Below are 27,582 nucleotides of genomic sequence, written 5' to 3'. Positions count from 1 at the left end.
TAATAATCCAGAGAGCATAAATTCAAATCCCACCATGGCAGTTTTAAAATTTGAATTCAGTTAAAAAAATCTGGAAATAAAAGAGCCGGTACCAGTAAAAGTTGTCATAAAAACCCAAATAGTTCACTAATACCCGCCTATAAGTGACTGTAGTCCCACACCAATTTTATTGACTCTTAACTGCTCTCTGAAGAGACCCAACAAACCGCTCAGTTGTATCCAGTTGTTCAGATTGCAGTTGTTCAGGAAGGAAGGATTGAAGCTGTTCAGAATATCTCGGGATGGGCAATCAAACTCTAGCCCTTCAAATCAAACTGCTTATAATGAAAGGATCAGAGATTCATGGGGGTGACGTTTCGGGCCACGCCTAGAACGGCGCAGCCCCGACTTTGACACCCGTTTCTTGCGCCCAAAAACGCGACAAAAACTTACCTTGTAATTCTCGGCCTCCCTGCAGGTCCCTCGGAGCTCAGCGCGGCGCGCAGTGAGCAGCGGGGGGCGGAGCCACAGCACGCACCAACTCTGGAAGTGCAGGGAGGCTAACTTAGATACGAGGACGTCATGCTAGCAGCCCTGTGCGTGCGTGTTGGAGCGCACGCATGTGCAGTAGGTCACAAACATTGGCACTCGGCCATTTTTAAAGGAACTTGAAGAAAAGTGCTGATTTGTCTCGTGGACCTCTGGAAAGGCTTGGGATTGAATTTTGGTGATTTTTTGGTGTCTGAAGGAGTGCTTTTAGCAGCACTGTTGAAGAAATCACCTGCTGAAATCAGTGAGTGCTGCTTTTCACTGCTAAACTTCCAGAACAGGTGCTGCATAGGTGCATGCAAAATAAGGACAGTGTGCTTTGAAAAATAAGAGTGACAATTCAATACAGCAATGGAACAATGTCCACCAAGAACAAATAATTTCTTGCATGAAGAAGTGGAGACATTAGTCAACGTCATTGAGCAGAGATGGCAGGAGCTGGATACCAGCAACAGAGGTCGCATAAAAGTGCCACCTAAAGAAATAAAGAAACGTTGGAACCAAGTTGCTGAAGATTACTGCGCAGTGGTGCATACCATGAGATCTGGAAGCCAGTGTAAAAAGAAATGGCATGACCTTGGTTAAGTAGTTAGTGTAAGTGATATTTTCATTTTTTAATGTAATCGTAATTGTAATGTGACTATCTGTATGTCCCACCTTGCAGAAAGACGCACTGTGTAAAAAGTTATATTTTACTCTTTGGAGAAGAAATTGGCCCACAACAAAAGGGAAGCAACTCGAACAGGAGGAGGCACACCCAATCTTCATCCACTGACACCCTTGGAACAGAGGGTAGCTTCTATGATGATTCGTACATGGAGAAAAGCAATCAGTACAGCACAAGCTGGGCCCGGACACGAGGAAGAGGGTAAGTCCTGAAAATGCATCGTGGCCCTTCAAATCAACCTGCTGCCTCTCCTGCTATGTGTGAGAGAACTCATGCCACCCATCCTGCCCCCTCACTTGCTGTTAAACATTTGACTATTCTGATATATTTTGCAGAACATGATGATGATGATGATGATGATGATGTCAACCCTGAGGATCCTGAAGATACAGAACAAGAACCAGTACAACCAGATGCGGACGATCCAGACTGGATGCTGGCGGCGATGACTGAAATGTCTACAGGGGAGACCTTCCAAATAAATGTTTATGAGCTCACATTAAGGGGCATCAGAGTTTCAACCCCTTGCATAGGTTCTGGTTCCACCTTCCATGGTTTTGATTCTGAAGTTGTGGGTCCCAGTGGTGATATAATGGAGCAGTTTACACCCATTCACCCACCATACCAGCCCGTGCCTCCCATTCTAGTGCTGCCGTCTGGAACACCAAGTGTCCCACCGTCCCAGCCCGCGCCTCCCGCAAGGCCGACCCAGGCAGAGGAGAAGGAGATTGGAGACACGCTCTCCTGAGATGCAGTGTGCAACAGATGTGACTCAGGTTGTGGCATTGGGTATGGAGACCAATGAGCTTACCCGATCACACATCGGTAGCATCAGTGCAGTGGGTGAAGAGGTGACAGTCCTGACGGGAGAAATAGCAGTCATGACATGGGAACTTAGGGAGGGAATGTCCGAGGGAGTGCAATCGATGGCATAGGCCGTCGGGGAGGGCTTGCAAGCGACGGCACAGGCCCTCATGGAGATAGCTGCTGAAATAAGGGCACACAGCCCCGCCAATCAAATGATACCCCCATGAAGAAGTGAACATTCACTGAGATATGGATGAGAGATGTTTGCAGTCTTTCTTTGCTGCTTTTGTTCTTGTTCTTGTTCTTGATGTAGCTGTAGTAGTGTTTTTCAAATTGAAAGTGTTTTGTAAGTTTTGTAACTTTACAAGTTTTCAAGTGATCTTCAAGAGTCATATTAAAAAGTAAAGTTTGATACAACAAATATTTTATTACAGTGACGTTAACTTTTCAATAAAATATTTTTTCATTAAAACTGAATCATGTTCCATTAACACAACACAATGTAGGAACAACTCCAAAAATTAAACATGTCCATGCTCAACAGTGGTCGCAGAGCCCTCAGGCATCAGTAATTGAAGCGTTCACGGATGAGCTGCTGGCGCAGGGCTCGAGCAATCATTAAAGGAGCACGATGGACGGCCCTCCTCCGACCTCGTGTTCCGGCATCAGGCACTTGCATGCTTTCCTGATCGTCGTCATCATCCTCATACTGCTCTTCCAAAATACTATCATCAGGCACTGACCCCTCATGTAGATCTTCTGGTTCCATTACCAGCTCCTGCTGCCTCATGATGGCTAAGTTATGCAGCATGCAGCATGCAGCACACAACAGTGAAGTGACCGACAATATGAGGAGAGTATTGTAAGTGGCCTCCGGAATGGTCCAGGCATCAGAAGCACTGTTTCATGATGCTAATGGTCCTCTCAATGATACTGCGCATCGCAATGTGCGCCATGTTGTATTGACGGTCAGTTTCTGTACGTGTCACACGTAGGTGGGTCATGAGCCAGGTGGTCAGGCCATACCCTTTGTCTCCCAGTAGTCAGCTCTGCCCTTCTGGCTGTTGCTCAAACATGTCAGATATAACGCTGTTGTGTAGGATGAATGCATCATGGGTGTTGCCAGGGTATCTCGCATCGACTGACATGATGCGCTGCTTGTCGTCACACACGAGCTGCACATTGATGGAGTGGAAACCTTTTCTATTCCTGTACTGCTCGGAATCCTCCACACATGCTCGCAAGGCGATGTGGGTACAATCAATGCATCCCTCTACCTTTTGGGAAGCCAGCAATCCTGAAGAAGTCCACAGCCCTCTCATAGATCGCTTGTGCGGTCATTGGGAACTTGAAGAAGTCATTCCTCTGCGCATACAGTGCAGCCGGGACCTGGTAAACGCAGGCATGTACTGCACATTGAGAAATGGTGCACACATCTCCAGTTGTAGCCTGAAACGATCCCGAAGCATAGAAGGCAAGTGCAGCTGTTACCTTCACTTCAACAGACAAGGCAGTCAGCGTTCTGCTTCTGGGCTGCAAATCTGCTCTCAGCATATCACAGATCTCAGCGATAACTTCTCTGCGGGAAAGCAGCTTTTTGATACAATCAGCCTCGCTCATTTCCAGGTACGAATGCCTGGCTCGATATTGCCGACGTGGGTAAGGTCTCCTGCCCATCAGCCTACGGGCTATGATATTCCTGGTGCGGTGAGCTCGAATCAATTCTCTCCTATGCAGTGAATTGCTGGCTAACTATTGCATAATCCGTGGTGTTGACAATGCAGCACCCAAATTACAAATTTAATTTTTAAACTGGCTGGCTCTCCCTCCCTGTGCTTTGCACGCCTACCCTGTCTCCTGGCCGAACGGCCTGCAGCCTATAAAAATAAATTCACAGCTGTGCAGGCTGCTGCGTGTGGCTGCTCTGTGTGTGGCCCCAACCGTGTCCCTCCCCTGTCCCCTGGCCGAATGGCCTCAGCCTCCTCTGCAGCTCGAAGGCTGCTTGCTGTCTCTTCGCCTGCCGTCGAGTCACTGTCGCCGCCCCTGTCTCCTACATGGAAGGCCTGTCTGAAGCACCACAGCTCGAAGGCTGCTGCTGCTTCACACAGGTAGGAATATTCAATATTTTTTATTTGCTTTATTTATAATTTTTTATTCAAGATGGCTCTTTATTTGTATAAGTAAGACTGTTGAATGCTTGTAGAATTTAATTACTTCCCTTCCCCCCCCCCCCCCCCCTACACCTGAGTTGTAACTTACGCCTGTTTTCTAAGTGTAGGCACGGTTTTTCTGAGCGTACAAAAATCTACACTTACTCCATTCTAAGTTAGTTTAGAGTAAGTTTTCACTGCCTAAACTTTCAAAACAGGCGTAAGTGGCCAGACATGACCCCTTTTGAAAAAAGAAATCCGTTCCAAAATGAAACTTTTCTAACTGACGAGAACTGGAGCAAACTAAATGCTGAGAATTGCAATTTCTAAGATACTCCATTCTAAACCAGTTGCTCCAAAAAAACAGGAGCAACTGAGGCCGAAACTTGACCCCATAGAATGGTTACAGCACAGAAGGAGGCCATTCTGCCCATCGAGCTTATGCTGTCTCTCTGCAAGAGCACTTCAGCTCGTCCCACTTCCCTGTCCTTTCCCCGTAGTCTTGCAAATGTTTTCTTTCAGGTACTTATCCAATTCTCTTTTGTAAGCCACAATTCAGTCTGCCTCCACCATCCTTTCAGGCAGTGCATTCCAGATCATAACCACTCGCTGCGTAAAAAAGTTTTTTCTCCTGTCGCCTTTGATCCTTTTGCCAATCACCTTAAATCTGTGCCCTCTGGTTCGCGTCCCTTCCCCCAACGGTAACAGTTTCTCTACCTAGTCTGTCTAGATCGCTCATGATTTTGAGCACCTTTATCAAATCTCCTCTCAAACTTCTCTGCTACAAGGAGAAAAATCCCAGCTTTTCCAGTCTATCCACATAATTGAAATCCCTCATCCCTGGAACCATTCTCGTAAATCTTTTCTGCATCCTTTCCAAGGCCTTCACATCCTTCTTAAAGTGTGGTGCCCAGAATTGGACACAATACTCCAGTTGAGGCCAAACCAGTGTTTTATGAAAGTTCATCATAACTTCCTTGCTTTTGTACTCTATGCCTCTATTTATGAATATGGCTGGATCAGTATGATGCAAGCTGAACGAAACATCTCACTTCTACTTTTCTGCCTCAATGCAGTTCTCAGACTGGCTGCTATAGAATTACACAGTGACAAACACTCTGGTTTTTCATTACTAAGTGGGAGAAGATTTGCAACAGACCATGGATCACGATGTTAAAATGCCTGAATTAATTTCAGCAACAAGAACAAGATGTTTTCACATCGAACAATTAACGGAATAATTAACGCTGGATCTATTCCTCACAATAGTCTAAAAATTAGAGCCAGATTTTTCAGGAGTGAAGTTAGGAAACACTTCTACACACAATAGTCACGAGAACTATTCCGGTCACTTTAACCACTGTTGCTAGCCTCGTACTGCAGAAAAGCAACACGAATTTATCATACACACAATCCTTTATCAGATGTCACACAAGTTGCTGATTCAAGTGATCGTTTATTTACGATGTGCTCTCATAGGCGATCACTTGCCGTAAAGACCCACTAGTTGTATTTACATAAACCAGGGAGTCAATCATCTGTTGCTAACTGTGTATAAAAACAATGCAGATGGAAAACAAATTTAGATTCCTGCAGACCAGGCATGTTCAGAAGACACATGTCTGACTTCAGACAAACAATTCTTTCCCTTAAATCAGGTTCTTTGAAACTGCCACCCTGAGTAATCAGCTCACTCCCTACAGGTTATTACAGAATTTGTTAAACAACAAAATGCCTAAAAGCAAGATATGCAATATTTGGATAATCATCTGGTCATGTCATGCACATCCCTCAGGCTTGAATGGGCAGTTTCTAGGATTGGAGATTGTGACATTCCACAAGCAGGAAGGACAGAGCCTGCAGCAACTCAGCTCCCTCACTACTGTTCTGAAGTGTCAGCCACATGATGTGCTCTATGACAGAAATAGCACATAATCTGCCACCTTCTGACTCAGGATTTGAACAACTGAATCAAGCAAGCAATTCTGAAATATATAAAAGGATAGCGTGGCTCAGTTGACAGCGTTCTCACCTCTTAGTTAGAAGGTATGGGTCCTCGCCCCAGTCAAGGGCTGGTGCATGTAAACTATGCTGACACTACAGTACAGTACTGAGGGAGTGGTACACTGTCAGAGATGCTGGTTCCGATTGGTACACTCATAATAAAGGATGAAACTGAATACTGTGTACAATCAGCAAGTGTGACCTTAGCTCCTTTAATAAGATTCCAGAGTGCAGGTACCTTGTGGGTGGCCTGGGTATATACCGTGCTCCCAAGGGATGCTGGGATCCCTTGTGACTCCAACAGGTGGGCCTCTGATGGTCAGGTGCCATGCAGGTTACAAAGGGTTAAATACATTACATCACTCCCCCGTGAAGTCAATAGTACACTTATTTACAAGGTGAGACGATCTGGGGCTTTACGCTCCCTTGTCGATCGTCTCGGTACAAATGCAGGTGTGGGTGGGTTGGTCAGTTCTTCACTGGGCTGCTGGGCAGCCGGCCTTGCCAGGCTGCTGGGGATGGTGAGTTCGGCTTCGTGATCAACGATGGTGTCAGTTGCCACTTTTGTGTGTGTTGGAGGGTCAAAGTTGGTGGTGTCCTCTTCAGGTTGTTCGTAGCTGTTGGTGAACCGCAATTTGATTTGGTCCAAATGTTTTCTGTGCATTTGTCCATTGGCCAATTTGACCTGAAACACCCTACTCCCCTCTTTGGCTGTGACCATGCCAGCGAGCCATTTGGGACCATGTCCATAATTGAGCACAAACACGGGATCATTAATCTTAATATCGTGTGACAAATTTGCGCTGTCGTGGTACACACTTTGTTGATGCCGCTTGCCCTCCACGTGATCATGGAGATCAGGGTGGACAAGAAAGAGCCTTGTTTTAAGTGCCCTTTTCATGAGCATCTCGGCTGGGGGATCCCTGGTGAGTGAGTGGGGTCTGGTGCGGTAGCCTTCCGACACACATTTCAAGCTTTGCTTGATGGTCTGAACTGCCCGTTCTACTTGGCAGTTGGATGCGGGCTTGAACGGGGCAGATGTGATGTGTTTGATCCCCTTGCGGGTCATGAATGCCTTGAATTCAGCATTGATGAAGCACAGCCCATTGTCGTTGACTAGGACATCAGGCAAGCCATGCATGGCAAATATGGCTCGTAGGCTTTCAGTGGTGGCCGTGGATGTGCTTACAGACATTATTGCACATTCAATCCATTTTGAGTAAGCGTCCACGACAACCAAAAACTTTTTGCCTAGAAATGGGCTCGCATAGTCTACATGGATCCTCGACCACGGTTTGGAGGGCCAAGACCACAAACTTAGCGGTGCCTCTCTGGGTGCATTGCTCAGCTGAGAGCAAATGTTACACTGGCGCACGCATGACTCTAAATCTGAGTCGATGCCGGGCCATCACACATGGGATCTGGCTATGGCTTCCATCATTACGATGCCTGGGTGGGTGCTGTGCAGTTCATAAATGAATGTGTCGCTGCCTTTCTTGGGCAAGACCACGCGATTGCCCCACAATAAACAGTCCGCCTGCAGGGACAACTCGTCTTTGCATCTGTGGAACGGCTTAATCACCTCCTGCATCTCCACTGGGACACCGGACCAGCTCCCACGGAGGACACAGTTTTTTACCAAGGGCAGTAAAGGATCCTGGCTGGTCCAGGTCCTGATCTGGCAGGCCGTAACGGGGACTCCTCGTTCTCAAATATCTCCATGACCATGAGCAAGTCCGCTGGCTTTGCCATTTCCACTCCAGTGGTGGGCAATGGCAGCCGACTGAGAGCATCTGCGCAGTTCTCTGTGCCCAGTCTGTGGCGGATTACACAGTTGTATGCCAACAGCCCATCTTTGGATGCGGGCAGAGGCATTGGTATTAATCCCTTTGCTCTCAGAGAACAGCGATATGAGCGGTTTGTGGTCAGTTTCAAGCTCAAACTTGAGGCCAAATAAGTACTGGTGCATTTTTTTTACCCCGTAGACGCATGCCAGAGCCTCTTTTTCAATCATGCTGTAGGCCCTTTTGGCCTTGGACAAACTCCTGGACGCATAAGCGACCAGTTGCAAAATTCCCAATTCATTAGTCTGTTGTAACACACACCCGACCCCATATGACAACGCATTGCAAGCTAGCACTAATCATTTACAAGGGTTATACAGGACAAGCAGTTTGTTGAACACAACAGATGTATGGCTTTCTGAAAGGCAGCCTCTTGTGAATTCCCCCATACCCAGTTGTCTCCCTTGCGCAGTAACGCATGTAGGGGTTCTAGCAGGGTGCTTAACCCAGGTAGGAAATTACCAAATAGTTAAGTAGTCCCACGAATGACCGCAGCTCCGTCACGTTCTGTAATCGCGGTGCGTTCTTGATGGCCTCCGTCTTGGCGTCGATGGGTCTGATGCCGTCTGCTGCGATTCTTTTTCCCAAGAATTCGACATCCTGTGCCAGGAAGACACACTTTGAGCATTTCAAACTGAGCCCCACGAGATCCAACCAACTAAGAACCTCTTCCAGATTCTTCAAGTGCTCCATGGTACCCCAACCTGTAACCAATATGTCGTCCTGGAAAACCATTGTGCAAGGAACCGACTTTAGCAGGCTCTCCATGTTCCGCTGGAAGATCACCATGGCCGACCAAATCCCCAACGGGTACCGGTTATAGATGAACAGACCTTTGTGCGTGTTGATGCAGGTGAGGGGTTTCGAAGACTCCTCCAGCTGCTGCATCATGTAGGTCAGGTCCAGCTTGGTGAACGTCTTCTCTCCAGCCAGGGTCGCAAATAGGTTGTCTGCCTTGGGTAGCGGGTACTGGTCTTGCAGCAAAAAACGGTTAATCGTTACTTTATACTCCCCATAAATTCTAACTGTGCCATCCTCCTTGAGTACCGGGACAATCGGACTGGCCCTGTCATTGAATTCCACCGGTGCGATGATGCCTTCACGTTGCAGCCTGTCCAGCTCAATTTCCACTTTTTCACGCATCATGTACGGTACCACCCGAGCCTTGTAGTGGATGGGTCGCGTACCAGGAACAAAATGGCTCTGCACTTTCGCCCCCGAGAAGCTTTCGCCCCCGAGAAGCTTCCAATGCCTGCTCGAACAACGATGGGAACTTGCTCAAAACCTGGGTACACGAGGCATTGTCGACGGACAAAAGTGCTCGAATGTCGTCCCAGTTCCAGCGGATTTTTCCCAGCCAACTTCTGTTAAACAATGTGGGGCCATCCCCTGGCACAATCCACAGCGGGAGTTCGTGTACTGCTCTGTCATAGGAGACTTTCACTTCTGCACTGCCAATTACAGGGATCAGTTCCTTGGTGTAAGTCCTTAGTTTGGTCTGAATGGGGCTGAGCTTGGGCCTGTTTGCCTTTTTGCCCCACAGCCTGTCGAAGGCCTTTTTACTCATTATGCAGACTTGCCCCAGTGTCCAGTTACATAGATACTGGATTACCATTCAGTTCAACTTTCAACATTATTGGTGGGCATTTCGTAGTGAATGTGCATACCCCGTACACTTCTGCCTCCTCAGTACAAGTCTCCAATTCAGCCTGATCCACAGTGGATTGATCTTCCTCTGCAACATGGTGGTTTGCAGGGTTTGCAGCTCGCCTGCACATTCATTGGAGATTTCCTATTGTTCTGCAACCATTGCACGCATAGTACTTAATGTGGCATTGATGGGGCCGATGATCACCACCACAGCGCCAACAAGGTGTTAACAGCTTCGCATTAACGATTGATGGCGATTCTGGGTCATCTGAGGTCGGGCCACAGCAGCTGGCGTGTACGTTCTGCCATGTACATTTCTGCTCGAGTCCGACGTTACTTTATGCACAGTACTGGCCGAAACTTCTTTACTCTGTGAAATCTGTTTGGTGTTGTTGCTGGTGGACATAAATGCCTGGGCTATCGTTATGGCTTTACTTAGATTCGAAGTTTCTACAGTCAACAGTTTCCGAAGGATTGTCTCATGTCCGATGCCCAGTACAAAAAAGTCTCAGCATTTGTTCTAGGAATCCCTCAAACTCACAATGTCCTGCGAGGCGCCTTAGTTCGGCGACATAGCTCGCCACTTCCTGACCCTCCGATTGTTGACACGTGTAGAACCGATATCTCACCATCAAAATGCTTTCCTTAGGATTTAGGTGCTCCCGGACCAGCGTACACAATTCTTCATAGGATTTCTCTGTTGGTTTTGCCGGGGCCAGGAGATTCTTCATGAGGCCATAGGTTGTTGCCCCACAGTTAGGAGGATCGCCCTTCGTTTGATTGCGTTCTCGTCCCCTCCCAGCTCGTTGGCCGCGAAGTATTGGTCGAGTCTCTCCATGAAGGTCCCAATCGTCCCCTTCTGAGAACTTCTCCAGGATACCAACTGTTCTTTGCATTTTCGCGCTGTTGTTCGTTACCTCGTCACCAATTGGTACACTCATAATAAAGGATGAAATTGAGTACTGTGTACAATCAGCAAGTGTGACCTTAGCTCCTTTAATAAGATTCCAGAATGTAGGTATCTCGTGGGTGGCCTGCTTATATACTGTGCTCCCAAGGGATGCTGGGATCCCTTGTGACTCCAACAGGTGGGCCCTCTGGTGGTCAGGTGTCATGCAGGTTACAAAGCGTTAAATACATAACACCAATATTAACTCGGAGACGTGTTGGGGGCAGGGGGTCTGTTATTATTTATTGATTCATGGGATTTGACCGTTGCTGGCAAAGCTAACATTTATTGCCCATCCCTAACTTCCTTTGGTGGTGAGCCGCTTTCTTGAACTACGGCAGTCCATGTGATGAAGGTACACCCACAGTGCTGTTCGGGAGGGAGTCCCAGGATTTTGACGCAGTGACGATGATACTGATACATTACCAAGTCAGAATGGTGTGTAACTTGGAGAGGAACTTACAGGTGATGGTGTTCCCATGCGTCTGCTGCCCTTGTCCTTCTAGATGGTAGAGGTCGCGGGTTTGGGAGGTGCTGTCGAAGAAGCCTTGGTGAGTTGCTGCAGTGCATCTTGTAGATGGTACACACTGCAGCCACAGTACACCGGTGGTGGAAGGAGTGAATGTTTAAGGTGGTGGATGGGAGGCCAATCAAGCGGGCTGCTTTGTCCCAGATGATGTCGAGTTGAGTGTTATTGGAGCTGCGCTCATCCAGGCAAGTGGAGAGTATTCCATCACACTCCTGACTTGTGCCTTGTAGATAGTGGAAAGGCTTTGAGGAGTCAGGAGGTAAGACACTCGCTGCAGAATACCCAGCCTCTGACCCGCTCTTATTGCTACAGTATGTGCGTGGCTGCTCCGGTTACGTTTCTGGTCAATGGTGACCAACAGGATGTTGATGGTGGGGAGTTGGCAATGGTAATGCCGTTGAATGTCAAGGGGAGTTGGTTAGACTCTCTCTTATTGATATCACGTGAGAAACCTGGAAGCAAGTTCAGCGTGTCTATCGGTTTTTTAACTCAGCCAGCTCATTATAGAAACATAGAAATCTACAGCGCAGAAGGAGGCCATTTCGGCCCATCGTGTCCGCGCCGGCCAACAAAGAGCCACATAGCCCTCGGTCAACAGCCCTGAAGGTTACATATAAACCTATGAACAATGAACAATGGCGGAAAGGTAAAGAGAACCCAGCCTAACCAGTCTGCCCCACACAACTGCGATACCCCTTGCACCGAAACATTCTACACTCCACCCCAACCGGAGCCATGTGATCTCCTGGGAGAGGCAAAAACCAGATAAAAACCTAGGCCAATTGGGGAAAAAAAAAATCTGGGGAAATTCCTCTCCGACCTATCCATGCGATCGAAAGTAGTCCAGGAGTTCACCTTGGCCGTATTCGATTCCCTGCAGTACTTATGATCGTATCTCTGCCAGCCAACAAGAGGTTATCCAGTCTTATCCCACTTACCAGCTCTAGCTCCGTAACCCTGCAGGTTATGGTACTTTAAGTGCCCAACCAAGCATCTATTAAATGTTGTGAGGGTTTCTGCATCCACCACCCTTCCAGGCAGTGATATCCAGGCCCCACAACCCTCTGCGTGAAGAAGCCTCCCCTCAAATCTCCTCTGAACCTTCCACCAACCACCTTAAAACGATACCACCCTCGTAATTGACCCCTTCACCAAGGTAAATAGGCCCTTGCTATCCAGTATATCTAGGCCCCTCAAAATTTTGTACACCTCGATGAGGTCTCCTCTCAACCTCTTCTGTTCCAATAAGAACAAACCCAGCCTTTCCAATCTGTCCTCATAGCTATGATTCTTCATTCCAGGCAGCATCCTAGTACCCTCTCTAGTGCAATCATGTCCTTCCTATAATACGGCAACTAGAATTGTACGCAGTACTCCAGCTGTGGCCTAACCAGTGTATTATACAATTTAAGCATAACCTCCCTGCTCTTGTATTCTATGCCTCGGCCAATAAAGGCAAGCATTCCGTAGGCCTTCTTAACGACTTTATCCACCTGGCCTGCTACTTTCAGGGATCTGTGGACAAGCACTCCAAGGTCCCTTTGTTCATCTACACTTTTAAGTAGCCTACAGCTTAATGTGTATACCGTTTCCTTATTAGCCCTCGCAAAGTGCATTACCTCACACTTCTCCGAATTAAATTCCATTTTCCACTGCTCTGCCCACCTGACCAGTAGATTGATATCCACCTGTAGTCCATGACTTTCCTCTTCATTATCAACCACACAGCCAATTTTAGTGTCATCTGCAAACTTCTTAATCATACTCCCTATGTTCAAATCTAGATTGTTGATATATACCACAAAAAGCAAGGAACCCAGTACTGAGCCCTGCGGAACCCCACTGGAAACATCCTTCCAGTCACAAAAACATCCATCAACCATTACCCTTTGTTTCCTACCTCTAAGTCAATTTTGGATCCAACTTGCCACTTTGCCCTAAATCCCATGGGTTTTAACCTTCGTGGCCAGTCTACCATGTGGGACCTTATCAAAAGCTTTGCTAAAGTCCATATACACTCCATCATACGCACTACCCTCATCGACCCTCTTGGTTAACTCCTCAAAAAATTATCATTTTACTTCCGGGTTTGTGGCTGCAGCGGGCGTGACACAATCTTAACTCCAGTATTTAAAGGGCCAGTCCAAAGATGGAATTTGGAGAGTTGGAGTGACAGTGGATTCCAGAAGGCTGCACCCCACTTCAATGATGCCTCGCTTGATGCGCTTGGGGTCAGTGAGGAGCCAGACAGGGGTACTCAATCCCAACAATGGGAGGAAGAAACTCGCTGCTGACACCATGAAGGTGTGACCGGATGTGCCCGCGGAGCTGAGCAGGAGCGTAGTGCCATGCTCAATGACCCAAATAACACATGATTACTGTTGAGCATTCACCTACATCCTGCTGTGTACATCACCCCCCGCCCGCCTTGTCAAACCTACCCCATCACATCACACCTCACACCCACTTACCTTGCACATACACCCATCCTTCTCTTTCTATGCACTTCCTCAAATCCCCACCTATCCATCCACAACTCCCTCTCATCCTCATTCTTATGCCATTTCATGCCACTCCCTGAAAGTAACCCATCACTTATAGGTCTGATCTTTCCCTCATCGCAGGAGAAGAGAGGGAGAAAACCGGATGTGGACCCCCCACAGATTTCCCAACTCACTAATGCAGAGGAGGAGGCATTGGAGATCAGTGGATTTTCAGCATCCCTAGCTGGGAACCTCCCAGCTACCTGGTGAAACAATTAAATATCAGACCCACATGTCATACAGCACTCAGACGTGTTATCATTATTTCACTGAAATTAAATTAAGTTGCAACATTGTTATCTTGCCAGCATTAATTGATATCTTTTATCTCAGACAGGGCCTTCACGCATGCGGCAGCAGTCGATGTAAGTGGCGGATGAAGATTCTTCAGAGGAGCTGATTCCTTCTGGGGGGTGCACCATCACAGGACTCATGCTTACCCAGCACCAGTCAGATATTCACACTTCGGTGGGACCAGTTAGACGGAGATAGTTGGGTTTTCACCTGGTGACACACTTCACAAGTGAGCAAGAGCATGTGGTGGTGCAGCGACAGCATTGGAGAGTCTGTGTCCTTGTCCAAGCTCTGCTCAGCTGGACACAGATGCTGTACCCCAGGGGCTGCCGATGAAGAGGAGAATCATTGAGCAGCAGCAGAGAATGTGCGATGCACTGAGGCCTTTCAAGCACACTGATCACGACTGCAGAGGGAATGGAGGCGTCTGCCTGATGAATGCGTTAATGTCGCAGGGCACTGCGATGATGTGTTTTTTCATGGATAGAGTGGCCAGCTGCGTGGAACATCAAACACGGGAATCAAATGAGTCCTTGCACCCTTTGACCACGGCCGTGCAGACTCTGGATGATAACATATCTGCCACCTTAGCTAGGATGACAGATACCTTGGCATTACTGCGCCGCACTGATCTCCAGCAGAATGGTCGCAGTGAAATGTGGCTGGGCCATGAGAGGGATGATGGCAAAAGGGGACATGGAAGTGGAGACTGCACTCAAAGCACTTTCATATCTCTCCTGGTGTTCCCCGCAGTCAGTACCCGACATGCTGCCTTGTCTCCCGATGGCCCTGCACAGGTGCAGGTGAAGCAGTCTTTGGCAGGGCCCTCATGGGGTCCTCGGCCAAGAGCACCTAATCAGTCAGAGCAGGATCTGAGTAGCCTGCCTCTACCTCTGCTCACACCGCAGGTTGCACCATGTAGGAACGGAAATAAAAGGAAGAAGCAAGCTTTGTAGTTACAGAAGGGTATGTGCATGGGTGTATGAGGAAATGTAATGTTGTTAAGTTAAAGCACATACATTTTATTATTTTACTCCACTTTCCCGTCTTGCCCATTCTTGCTTGCTGGATGGCAAGTCACCTTTTTATTTGCTTGATGACGAATGGGAAGACATGAATTGACGGGTTGGGGTGCAAGGGATGGTTGGTTGTTTGCAGGACTGACTGCAGGGCGTGTAGGAAGAGTGGCCGTTGCATGTGCTTCTGATATCGGTCCACTGGTGCAATCTAAATGAACCTTGCATTAATAAGGGCATCGCTGGCATCCCAGGCAGCAACGTGAGCAGCAGGTGCTGCATTGCTCTTATCACCTCCCTGATCTGAGATCTGAGCCTTGATCCTCCTGCAGGTCCGAACCTCACTGCTGCACAGCACAGCAGACCATGATCATTCTGGTTACCCTGGTTGGTGCGTACTGAAGGGTGTCTCCACATCTGTCTCGGCACCTAAAGCACATCTTCAGCGTGCCGATGGCTTGTTTGATCTCACATCTGGAGATCATATGGCATTCATTGTAACACTGTTGGGCTTCCTTGGTCGGGTTTCTGATGGGAGTCATCAGCCACGTTTGAAGTGGGTATCACTTGCAGGTCTGAAGATGTCAGGGAGCTTGGACTGACAGCTTGGAGGACGAAAGCACCATGGCAATTTCTTGCGCACACCTGCAGAAGTATATTTTTGTGGTTGCACACCAGCTGCACATTGATCGAGTGGAAGTCCTTGCGATTGATGAATACTCCTGGGTGATCTGAGGTGCCCAGATTGCCATGTGTGTGCAGACGATGATGCCCTGCACCTGTGGCCAGAGATGCAAACTGAGTGCCTGCTCATTCTGACTGGCGTCATCGCAGGCGAAGTTGACATACTTGCCAGCCCTGGTAAACAAGCCATTAGTCACCTGTCTTATGCATATCTGGGCTACTGACTGGAAGATCCTGGATATATCTCTAGCAGAGCCCTGGAAGGATCCGGAGGCTAAAAAGTTAAGGGTGACAGACACTGGGAACACATGGCCACCAGGTCCAGCAGGGAGCAGGTCTTCTTCTCGGAGACTGCAGATGTCTGTCTCTACCTGACACGACAACATAAAACTCCTGAAACATTGTCAAGGAAACTCAACCTCTGCCTGCACACCCTGCGTCATGGGTAGGCCTCCTGCAGGCTGCACCCCTCTGCTGATGCCCTCATTCCCTGCCCAACTACAGATCTCTCAGGAGCAGGCTGCTGCTGCTGCTGGTCATATTGCTCCTTGTCCGAGGTCCAACCCAAGGCAACCAAAGTGCCACCCAGCCTGCTGTGATTCAAAAAACCTCCAAAGTGTCGAAAGTAAACTCTCACCAAACATACAGTGAACAAAACCTTCCCCACTTGTAGCTAAGAGAGCAGCGGAGTATTTATTGCAGTATTTCCAGGCGTATGATTCAACCCCCTTAACTGCTGCTGTGTTCTCGTGTTGCTTTCACTGGGGAGTTTCAGGTAGCCCAGGAGACACGGTGATGCACCGTTAAATTTTAAAGTGAGTTGAAATATCGCTTCAATTGAGCGATTACCATGGGTTAACAGGCAGCCTGCCTCTCCCAAGTGGGTTGTGTGCAAGCAGCCTAATGCACTCAAGTTAAACGTGGGAGTCAGCGGGTTGAAGCTGGCTTCCCAATGCGCTCGCATTTTTGCCAGTTTTAACCCCCAATTCGCACCAAAACGCACTCCTCCAGGTTCAAATTCCCACCCAACACCTGTTGTCTTTTGAGGTTAACCACGGTAGAGTAATATATGAGGCAGCTTTTGGGGAAGTGGTGGTCCGGTTGGTATGTTGAAAACCCAAATGTCATTTTGTTTATTTCTGAAAAAAATTTAAATAGTCTATCAATTGTGCAGTATAAAATTGTTTAAACTTCACCATAATGTACCAGCCAACATCTGTGGCGAGAACAAATGAGTTAACATTTCAGGAGTAGAGTCTTCATAACTGGAAGAAATTATAGATGTGTGTGCGTTGTGTTTTCTCTTCACTTCTGTTTATTCTCTTCACTTCTGTTTATTCTCTTCCTTTTTTAAATGCTGTTCATTTGTAATTTCTTCCAGCTTGGATGAGAGGCCTACACCTAAAATGGTAACTTATTTGTTTGCAACCCAAATTCAAAGAGGACAATGTGCTAAACTTGTGCTCAACCATCAAGCTTTCAGCAATTTATAGCTTAAATTGGAGAGCTGACTGTTTACAAATTGGCCTTCCCGCCACAACCCTCATATTCTGGTCATTTGGGAATTACTGCTGGATGTTGAAGATGACAAATGACAGAGGAAAAGGGACAGAGCTCTACTGTGAAATATAAAGAGTTACAACTACTCCAAGACACACACGAACACAATTGGGTGTGGGTATTATCTCTTGGTTATTTTAAACAAGAATCAAAGTCATTTTGGGCCAGAGTAAAACCAGTGAAACACAGACCACAAAAAGGAACCATAAGAATGGCTTCCTTTGTGAAAACTTTTTCAGCGCTTATTTTTACACTGAGTGCTTTGAGTGCAGGAAGAACCGTCTGGGATTAGTAATTATATCTCACCAGATCAGTTATAGGTCTTCTCAAAGGGCCTGCGTATAATGAATTACAGCAGATAGGGGGAGGTACTCACACACTCCACATAACTGCTGCCCCACGCTGCTGACTGCAGACATGTGGGTCTTCCATGGTCGGTTGCATCCCATAATATAAGAAATCTAGGTTCAGGGATTCAGGAATCTAGGTTCACAATAATACGGGTTTACAATTTTACTGTCACGATAAAGCAAGCACCTTTCAATTTTGTAAACACAGAGTCTCGACACACATCTTTGCTCTCTGAGGGACTCTGTATAAAGGAGGATTCCAGTATCCTTGTGGAGATTGGCTCCTCGGCCCTTGTGTAAAAGCAACACACAGATTGCCAAAACAGGAGCCGGCGATAGCGCAAGTATAAAATAACAACCTTAAACAGGTACTTTTTTATTGAATTGCAGAAAATCTATTTTCGCAAAGTGTACCATTTGTTTACAGACAAAATGGTAGACAGGATCTGTGCACAGGGAGCTCACTGCTGTACATTTTCCATGCTGATCTTGGAAATAACTAAATGTGTTTGGGCATTAGTCCTCGTTTTTTACTTCATGCACTGTGCTGGAAGATTCACTGGTTCTAACCTGCACCTTAAAACGTCACAAGACACTCACTATGAGTTCACAACTGGAAAATCTTTCCTTTTCTCTGTACATTCAAGGTGATGTTAAATTTTTTTTTAAGTCTTTCCTTTTCTTGTCTCCTTCTAATCCTGTTCAATCATCACAACCCAAATTGTTGGCTGAGACAGCAAAAGACACCACACTTGAGATCAAGAGATAGGCACAGATCATTTGCACCAATATTCATTGAGGCTGTGCCTACAGGCATGTAGTGTGATACGCCCCTGGAGACTCGCACATAACTGGGCTAAGTTGATCTGGGTGACCCCAGATCCAGATACCCCACAGTGTGTTAATGTGAATCTAAAACTGCTTCACATCAATGCACACTGGCCTACAAGATTTCTCCTGCCAGGGTTAAAACAATCAGTCACAGAAATTGGTAGCATTGCTTTCTAATGATGATGGTGGTGTGCGCCTGATCTAAACAATCACATTTGGCTAGTTCAATTCAAAAAATTAACATGAACAAAGTAGTCTGTACAAAAGTACAAAAATATGGAATTTATATGAATGAAGGCTGATAAAACAGAGATTTGGAATTGGGCACCGGAACATAATTCTATAATGTCAGAGATTGAGCGGATGTCAGAGATTGACATGATGTCAGAGAGTGTGTTTTTGTCAGAGAGTGTGGTGAAGTCAGAGGCGATGGTGACATCAGAGGCTGCGGTGATGCAAGTGATTCTGGTGATGTCAGAGGCTGTGGTGATGTCAGAGGCTGTGGTGATGTCAGAGATTGTGGTGATGTCAGAGATAGAGCTGATGTCAAAAGTTTGGTGATGTCAGAGAGTGTGGTGATGTGAGTGTGGTGATGCCAGAGAGTGAGATGATGCCCGAGAGTGTGGTGATGTCAGAGGGTGTGGTGATGTCAGTGATTGAAATGTGAAATGACATGTGAAGGAATAAACTGAGCAAACAAAACTCTCTAAAATGTACTTACGTAGATCTCCGAAAGTTCCCTTTGTCACGTTTTTAGCTCGTAGGATGCACACAGTTAATCTATGGGAAACCTGGTGTTCTACCTGGAAAACAGATAGGAAATTAGAGTTCAATATTCCAGGTTAAATTGTGCACACCCTCTCTAAATAGGCTTTGAATTTCTTTAAAAATGTTTCAAAATTAGGAAATATGAAATCTGATTTATTAATTCGACCCACATGCAGGTCACACCCCTGTTTTCACAGTTACCATAGTTATGTACAAGCAACTCCTTTAAATCCATGAAGTTATGGCATGTAACTTTATGAGAGTTAAAATGTCCTTTTATATTTAGTGGTTCAGTTGTTCAGATCTAGATTGCTAAAGCAGACTTCCTTATCGCGATGGCAGAAGTACACTTCAGTACAAATAAAGAATGAGTCTTAGCAATGTAAATACAGAGAAAGAAAATAAATACTCAAAGTGCTTTACAACCAATGAAGTACTTTTGGAGTGTAGTCACTGGTGTAATGTGGGAAACGCGGCAGCCAATTTGCGCACAGCAAGCTCCCACAAACAGCAATGTAATAATGACTAAATAATCTGTTCTGTTATGTTGATTGAGGGATAATATTGGACAGGACACTAGGGATAAATCCCCTGCTCTTCTTCGAAATAGTGTCATGGAAACTTTTACATCCACCTGGGAGAGCAGACGGGGCCTCAGTTTAACGTCTCATCTGATACAGTCCTGTCAGAATTTTATATGTTTCTATGAGATCCCCTCTCATTCTTCTAAACTCCAGTGAATACAGGCCCAATCGATCCAGTCTCTCGTCATATGTCAGTCCTGCCATCCCAGGAATCAGTCTGGTGAACCTTCGCTGCACTTCCTCACTAGCAAGAACGTCCTTCTGCAGATTAGGAGACCAAAACTGATCACAATAGGTTAGAGGCAGGAAGAATGCTCCCGTTGCTAGGGAGTTCCAGAACCAGGGGTCATAATCTAAGAATAAGAGCGAAGCCATTTCGGACCGAGATGAGGAGAAACTTCTTCACTCAGAGTGGTTAACCTGTGGAATTCTCCACCGCAGAGAGTTGTTGAGTCCAGTTCAGTGGATATATTCAAGAGGGAGTTAGATATGGCCTTTACAGCTAAAGGGATCAAGGGGTATGGAGAGAAAGCAGGAAAGGGGTAGTGAGGGATTGATTAGCCATGATCTTATTGAATGGTGGTGCAGGCTCGAAGGGCCGAATGGCCTACTCCTGCACCTAATTTCTATGTTTTAATGTGGCACCTCCGACAGGGCAGCACTCCCTCAGCACTGCACTGGAGTGTCCACCTAGATTTATGTGCTCGAGTCCCTGAAGTGGGACTTGAACCCATTCTGACTCAGAGGCGAGTGTGCTACTCACTGAGCCACGGCTGACACTGATGATAAAGGTCATCAGATGGGGCATTATTCTCCCACAAGCCAGGCCATAGAACCACCAAACCTAGAGGAGTACAAGAGTAGCAATTAGTACTCAATTTCAATAGCACTTTGCTCCACATGTCTCTGATGATCCACAGGAAAAGAGCAGGTCCTGTGTTAAAGTAGTGAGAACGTTTCTCTGATAACCTGTTGGAGGGGAGTATGTCCAAGTGGTAGATTTGAGAACTGGATAGGTTATATTTCTCCAACACGATTGGGAGCATTTTTGTTTCTCTATTTTAAAACAAAAATAGCAATTTTTCCCAACACATGCTAAAACCATTGAAGTAAAGGTTCAACTTTACAAAGACACAGAGCAAAATTCATGACAGTGGGAAACAGGTCTAATGCCCGGCAGCTTTTCTGAACAGTTCTTGACAATTCAGAGTCACGCCTCCTCCCTCTAAAAGCAATTTTAGCTGCCTGATATGCATGCATATCTCATTACGTTTGAAATACAGCTCTAATATGTTTATCATTCAACAGCACAGCCAGTGCTTCCAGTGATGGGCTGCAGCAACCCAAAAAAAACACTCCAATGTTGATACATACAGTTGTGAAGATCAGAACTGCCTTAGGTACAGGAGTAGGTAATACTTTCGACCTAAATACCGAGTACGGTAAGTGGCTTCCCACATTCACAGCAGTAATCATTCACTTTGCTGTCCTACACCAAGCCCTCAAAAGCTGATTAAGCCTATAGCCAGTTGTTAAGGCACACATATGGCATTTCTCTACAGTTTCACTTTAAAGAACAGTGTGATCACTCGCTATTGTAGGTCAGCCTAACTCATGGCTGCCAAAAAATTAAGATACTCAGCCTGAATTAGACCTCAGAAAAGCACATAAAATCTTTGAATTCCTTTAAATAGAAAGGAAGAAAGCCGAAACAAATCTACAAAACGGTAGATTCAAAACATATTTACTATATATAGATTGATTTACCAGGGCGCTGGAGGCAAGAAATACCCGCAGTCCCAGAGCCAGGAATACCGGAGGATTAGAACAATGTGAATTCTCACCCTGAATAAAGGTACTGAATGTCTTATTCTCGCAAGGACCAATGGAGAAATACTCAACATGATGGTTTTCAAGTCAATCTTTGACAATATTGTGGTGCTTTCCTTCCAGCAGACAATGCCGAGCAATAATTTGTAGACAAACTGCATCACAGGTGCTTGGAGAGACATGGTTCAATCCTCTTTCATAGTTTAATAGGATAATTGAAGAGGTGGAGTCAAGCAGAGAGAGCTCAACTAGATCATCCTGTCAAACAGACAGCGTAAAGAACTTAGCTGTGACTTAGAGGCCGTGGATCATTGGGCCTGTAGGCCTGGCAGCAGTTGATCAGTGCTGCCAAAGGACAACTACTAATCCTCAGCTGGACACGTGGGGCCCAAGTTTCGGGCCACGCCTCGAATGGCGCAGTCCCGAACTGGACGCCCGTTTTTCGCGCCCGAAAGTGCAGCTAAAAAATACCTGCAGATTCTCCGTTTCTGACAGCGAGGGGAGGGAGGAGGACGAGGGGGGAGGGTGGGGGAGGGAGAGGAGAGGAGAGGAGAGGAGAGGAGAGGAGAGGGAGGGAGGGAGGGGGAGAAGAGAGGGAGGGAGGGAGGGGGAGGGGGAGGGGAGAGGGAGGGGGAGGGGAGAGGGAGGGAGGGAGGGAGGGAGGGAGAGAGCATGCAGAAATCAAGTGCAGACAGCGGCAAACCAGTCCCCCCTCCCCTTCCCTCAATGACTATCTGTCCCACCTGTGACAGAGTCTGTGGCTCTCGTATTTGACTGCAGCCACCAAAGAACTCACTTCAGGATTGGAAGCAAGTCTTCCTCGATTCCGAGGGATTGCCTATGATGATGATCATCATCAGCCAGGTGGCGAGGCCATATCCTTTGTCACCAAGCATCCAGCATTGACCTTGTGGCTGATTGTTAAACAAATGAGGAGGATTTAAACTAACATGGCAGGGGATGGAAATCTATGCAGGGAGATAGATGGAAGTAAAATGGGGGCAGAAGCAAAAGGTAGAAAGGAGATAAGGAAAGGTGGAGGGCAGTGAAATCAAACGCAAAAATCAAAAAAGGCCACATTACAACATAATTCTAAAAGGACAAAGAGTGTTAAAAAAAACAAGCCTGAAGGCTCTGTCTCTCAATGCGAGGAGCATTCATAATAAGGTGGATGAATTAACTGCGCAGATAGCTGTTAATGGGTATGATGTAACTGGGATTACGGAGACATGGCTCCAGGGTGACTAAGGGTGGGAACTCAACATCCAGGGGTATTTAATATTCAGGAAGGATAGACAGAAAGGAAAAGGAGGTGAGGTGGCGTTGCTGGTTAAAGAGGAGATTAACGTAATAGTAAAGAAGGACATTAGCTTGGATGATGTGGAATCTGTATGGGTAGAGCTGCGGAACACCAAAGGGCAGAAAACGCTAGTGGGAGTTGTGTACAGACCACCAAACAGTGGAAGTCAGGTTGGGGATGCATCAAACATGAAATTAGGGATGCGTGCAATAAAGGTGCAGCAATTATCATGGGTGACTTTAATCTACATATAGATTGGGCTAACCAAACTGCTAGCAACATGGTGGAGGAGGATTTCCTGGAGTGTATAAGGGATGGTTTTCTAGCCCAATATGTCGAGGAATCAACTCGAGAGTAGGTCTTGTGTAATGAGAGAGGATTAATTAGCAATCTTGTTGTGCGAGGCCCCTTGGGGAAGAGTGACCATAATATGGTAGAATTCTTCATTGAGATGGCGAGTGACACAGTTAATTTAGAGACTAGGGTCCTGAAATTAAAGAAAGGTAACTTCCTTGGTATGAGATGTGAATTGGCTAGGATAGACTGGCGAATGATACTTAAAAGGGTTGACGGTGGATAGGTAATGGCAGACATTTAAAGATCACATGGATGAAACTCAACAATTGTACATCCCTGTCTGGAGTAAAAAATAAAACGGGGAAGGTGGCTCAACCCTGGCTAACAAGGGAAATTAGGGATAGTGTTAAATCCAAGGAAGAGGCATATAAATTGGCCAGAAAAGGCAGCAAACCTGAGGACTGGGAGACATTTAGAATTCAGCAGAGGAAGACAAAGGGTTTAATTAGGAGGGGGAAAATAGAGTAGGAGAGTAAGCTTGCAGGGAACATAAAAACGGATTGCAAAAGCTTCTATAGATATGTGAAGAGAAAATGATTAGTGAAGACACATGTAGGTCCCTTGCAGTCAGAATCAGGTGAATTTATAATGGGGAACAAAGAAATGGCAGACCAATTGAACAAATACTTTGGTTCTGTCTTCACGTAGGAAGACACAAATAACCTCCCGAAAATACTAGGAGACTGAGGGTCTAGCAAGGAGGAACTGAAGGAAATCCTTATTAGTCAGGAAATTGTGCTAGGGAAATTGATGGATTGAAGGCCGATAAATCCACAGGGCCCGATAGTCTGCATCCCAGAGTACTTAAGGAAATGGCACTAGAAATAGTGGATGCATTGGTGGTCATTTTCCAACATTCTAGAGACTCTGGATCACTTCCTATGGATTGGAGGGTAGTTAATGCAACCCCACTTTTTAAAAAAGGAGGGAGAGAGAAAACAGGGAATTATAGACCGGTCAGCCTGACATCGGTAGGAGAAAATGTTGGAATCAATTATTAAAGATGTAATAGCAGCGCATTTGGAAAGCAGTGACAGGATCGGTCCAAGTCAGCATGGATTTATGAAAGGGAAATCATGCTTGACAAATCTTCTAGAATTTTTTGAGGATGTAACTGGTAGAGTGGACAAGGGAGAACCAGTGGATGTGGTGTGTTTGGACTTTCAAAAAGGCTTTTGACAAGGTCCCACACAGAAGATTAGTATGCAAAATTAAAGCACATGGTATTGGGGGTAATGTATTGATGTGGATAGAGGACTGGTTGGCAGACAGGAAGCAAAGAGTAGGAATAAACAGGTCCTTTTCAAAATGGCAGGCAGTGACTAGTGGGGTGCCGCACGGTTCAGTGCTGGGCCCCCAGCTATTTACAATATACATTAATGATTTGGATGAAGGAATTGAATGTAATATCTCCAAGTTTGCAGATGACACTAAGCTGGGTGGCAGTGTGAGCTGTGAGGAGGGTGCTAAGAGGCTGCAAGGTGACTTGGACAGGTTAGGTGAGTGGGCAAATGCATGGCAGATGCAGTATAATGTGGATAAATGTGAGGTTATTCACTTTGGTGGCAAAAACGGAGGCAGAATATTATCTGAATCGTGACAGATTAAGAAAAGGGGAGGTGCAATGAGACCTGGTGTCATGGTACATCAGTCATTGAAAGTTGGCATGCAGGTACAGCAGGTGGTGAAGGCAGCAAATGGCATGTTGGCCTTCATAGCTAGGGGATTTGAACATAGGAGCAGGGAGGTCTTACTGTAGTTGTACAGGGCCTTGCTGAGGCCACACCTGGAATATTGTGCACAGTTTTGGTCTCCTAATCTGAGGAAGGACATTCTTGCTATTGAGGGAGTGCAGCGAAGGTTCACCAGATTGATTCCCAGGATGGCAGGCCTGAAATATGAAGAAAGACTGGATCGACTAGGCTTATATTCACTGGAATTTAGAAGAATGAGAGGGGATCTCATTGAAACATATAACATTCTGATGGGATTGGACAGGTTAGATGCAGGAAGAATGTTCCCTATGTTGGGGAAGTCCAGAACCAGGGGTCACAGTCTAAGGATAAGGGGTAAGCCATTTAGGACCGAGATGTGGAGAAACTTCTTCACTCAGAGAATTGTGAACCTGTGGAATTCTCTACCACAGAAAGTTGTTGAGGCTAGTTCGTTAGATATATTCAAAAGGGAGTTAGATGTGGCCCTTACGGCTAAAGGGATCAAGAGGTATGGAAAGAAAGCAGGAATGGGGTACTGAAGTTGTATGATCAGCCATGATCATATTGAATGGTGGTGCAGGCTCGAAGGGCCAAATGACCTACTCCTGCACCTATTTTCTATATTTCTGTGTTTCTAAGTCAGATACAGTGCTCTCACGCAGGATGTGAGCATCATGGATGCTGCATGAAAATTTAGCATTCACTGCCATTATAATTTGCTGTTGATCGACAACAAGTTAGACATTCAGGGAATGGAATCCATTGCGCTTCCTGAAAACCTCTGCGTCCTGAAAAGATGCCGGCATCGCGATGTGCATACAGTCTATTGCTCCCTGCACCTTAGGGAAGTTTGCAATTCTGGAGAATCCTAGAGCCCTCTCAGTCTGTGCCTCCCTGGTCATAGGGAAGCTGATCAAGTCCCTCCTGTGTGCGTACAGGATTTCAGTGACCTGTCTAATGCAGCAATGTGTGGCATGCTGAGACAGACTGCAAATGTCGCCAGCTGAGGTCTGAAAAGAACCCGACGCGTAGAACGACAGTGCCGCGGTGATTTTGACCTCGATGGACAGTGCAGTACTGATGGTGCTGGCAGGCTGCAGATCTCCCCTTATGAGCTGGCATACCTCAGTGATAACCTCTTTGTGGAAGTGCAGTCTCCGAAGGCAGGTCGTGTCCGGCAAGTCGCGGTAAGACCGCTTGTCCCTGTACTTGTGGGGGGGTGTAATGTCTGGTCCTCCTCATCAGTCTGGCACGTCTTACATTGGGCACATGATGCTGTGGAGCGTACCTTCTTCCATCTCGAGTCTGCAGCATGTAATTGGTCATCAAGCGAGGGTGAGAAAGAACAGGCCTCATTGCAATAACTCTCTGTTTTCTACCGATTGGTCACAAAGAATGAATGTCCTGATGAAGACACCTATTAAATTCCAATTGGTCACATCACATCCAAAGACCTCCAGAGTACATCTGAACACCCCCGAGGTTGAAGCAGAGCAGCCTTTTAAAGCATGCGACATGTAATGTAGAACATGGCATCCATAATGCTGTGATTAGTTCCGGTTAGTTCCACTTTTTCCGGGTGATTTTTTGGGCGAGCGATATTGTGGGCGTTATGTGCACGAGGTGGTGAAAGTGACGCTGGGCGATCTCCTGGCCGTTAGTTTCGGCAAATGTGATCGTTACGACAAAAAAAAGTGGGCGGAATGTATTACTGAATCTCAGCGTTAATTCCGTGCGGAAACTAACGCTGGGCGATATTATAGGCGTTGATTTCATCCATTCTGATGATTTCCCCCAAAAAAAGTGGGAGGGCGGTATTATTTTTTCCCGGTATTACTCACATGGGGAAAGTAACGCTCGGCGGTAAGTTTCCGAAAAATGCCCGTCAGTTTCCATTTTGTGGCTAAATGGGCAATATATGGGCGTTATATGTTATTTCAGTGGTAAATGGACGTTAAGTGGGCGTTAAGCATGCAAAAAAACTGGAAAATCTAGCCCCAGGTGCGAGTGTGTATTCTCTATGAGAAAGATGCACTGCATCTATAAGTGATTTGTGGTTGGCTGTGTGGGAGGCTATCTTTGTGTAGTGTGTGATAAGACATAAAAGCAGTGATGTTTTCAAAATATTCACTCCCTTTTGGTGGTTTCACTTTTTATTGGATTAAATAGATGACACAAAATTGCAGCTGGTTTCACACATCACCACAAAATAAGTGAAGACCTGGAAAGCTATTTGACCAAACTTAGCTGATTCATCCAGCAGGAAATACCCACAGTCCTACCATTATATCATCCGACAGGCTCGTGGGTGACTGCTTTTACTTCAATTTGAATATCTACTCCAAGTGCTGATTAATTTTTTGTGACAATATTCTTCCTGACATCTTCTCTAAAGACTCCTTTCACCAGTTTGAATTTACTGTCACAGACTACCTTGAACCAATGCTCTGAATTTATCTGTTCCATATTGTTTTTTCATATATTACTAGCATATCATCAGTGGCATCACTCAGTTCAAATCTGAGGCTTTATAACAATAGAGGCTTTATGCCAAGTCTACCAGGGACTCAAATGTATCCACATTGGGGTCAGTCTGGGAATCTAGGAGCATAGGGTCTAAAA

General features: G+C 46.3%; 1 protein-coding gene across 2 annotated transcripts in view; it reads right to left on the bottom strand.

The window, feature by feature from the left end:
* LOC139268637 (cytosolic phospholipase A2-like) overlaps positions 1 to 27,582 on the bottom strand; it is a 246,768-nt gene that overhangs the window by 147,877 nt on the left and 71,309 nt on the right. For both annotated transcript variants that reach the window (XM_070887120.1, XM_070887121.1), the window contains exon 3: positions 19,128 to 19,209. In XM_070887120.1, the coding sequence (XP_070743221.1) occupies positions 19,128 to 19,209 (82 nt within the window). The remainder of the gene's footprint in view (positions 1 to 19,127; positions 19,210 to 27,582) is intronic.

Source organism: Pristiophorus japonicus, chromosome 8 (genome assembly GCF_044704955.1).
Source record: "Pristiophorus japonicus isolate sPriJap1 chromosome 8, sPriJap1.hap1, whole genome shotgun sequence".
NCBI classification, from domain to species: Eukaryota; Metazoa; Chordata; class Chondrichthyes; family Pristiophoridae; genus Pristiophorus; species Pristiophorus japonicus.
Note: the sequence above shows the minus strand (reverse complement) of the source record. Positions and strands in the feature narration are given on the sequence as shown.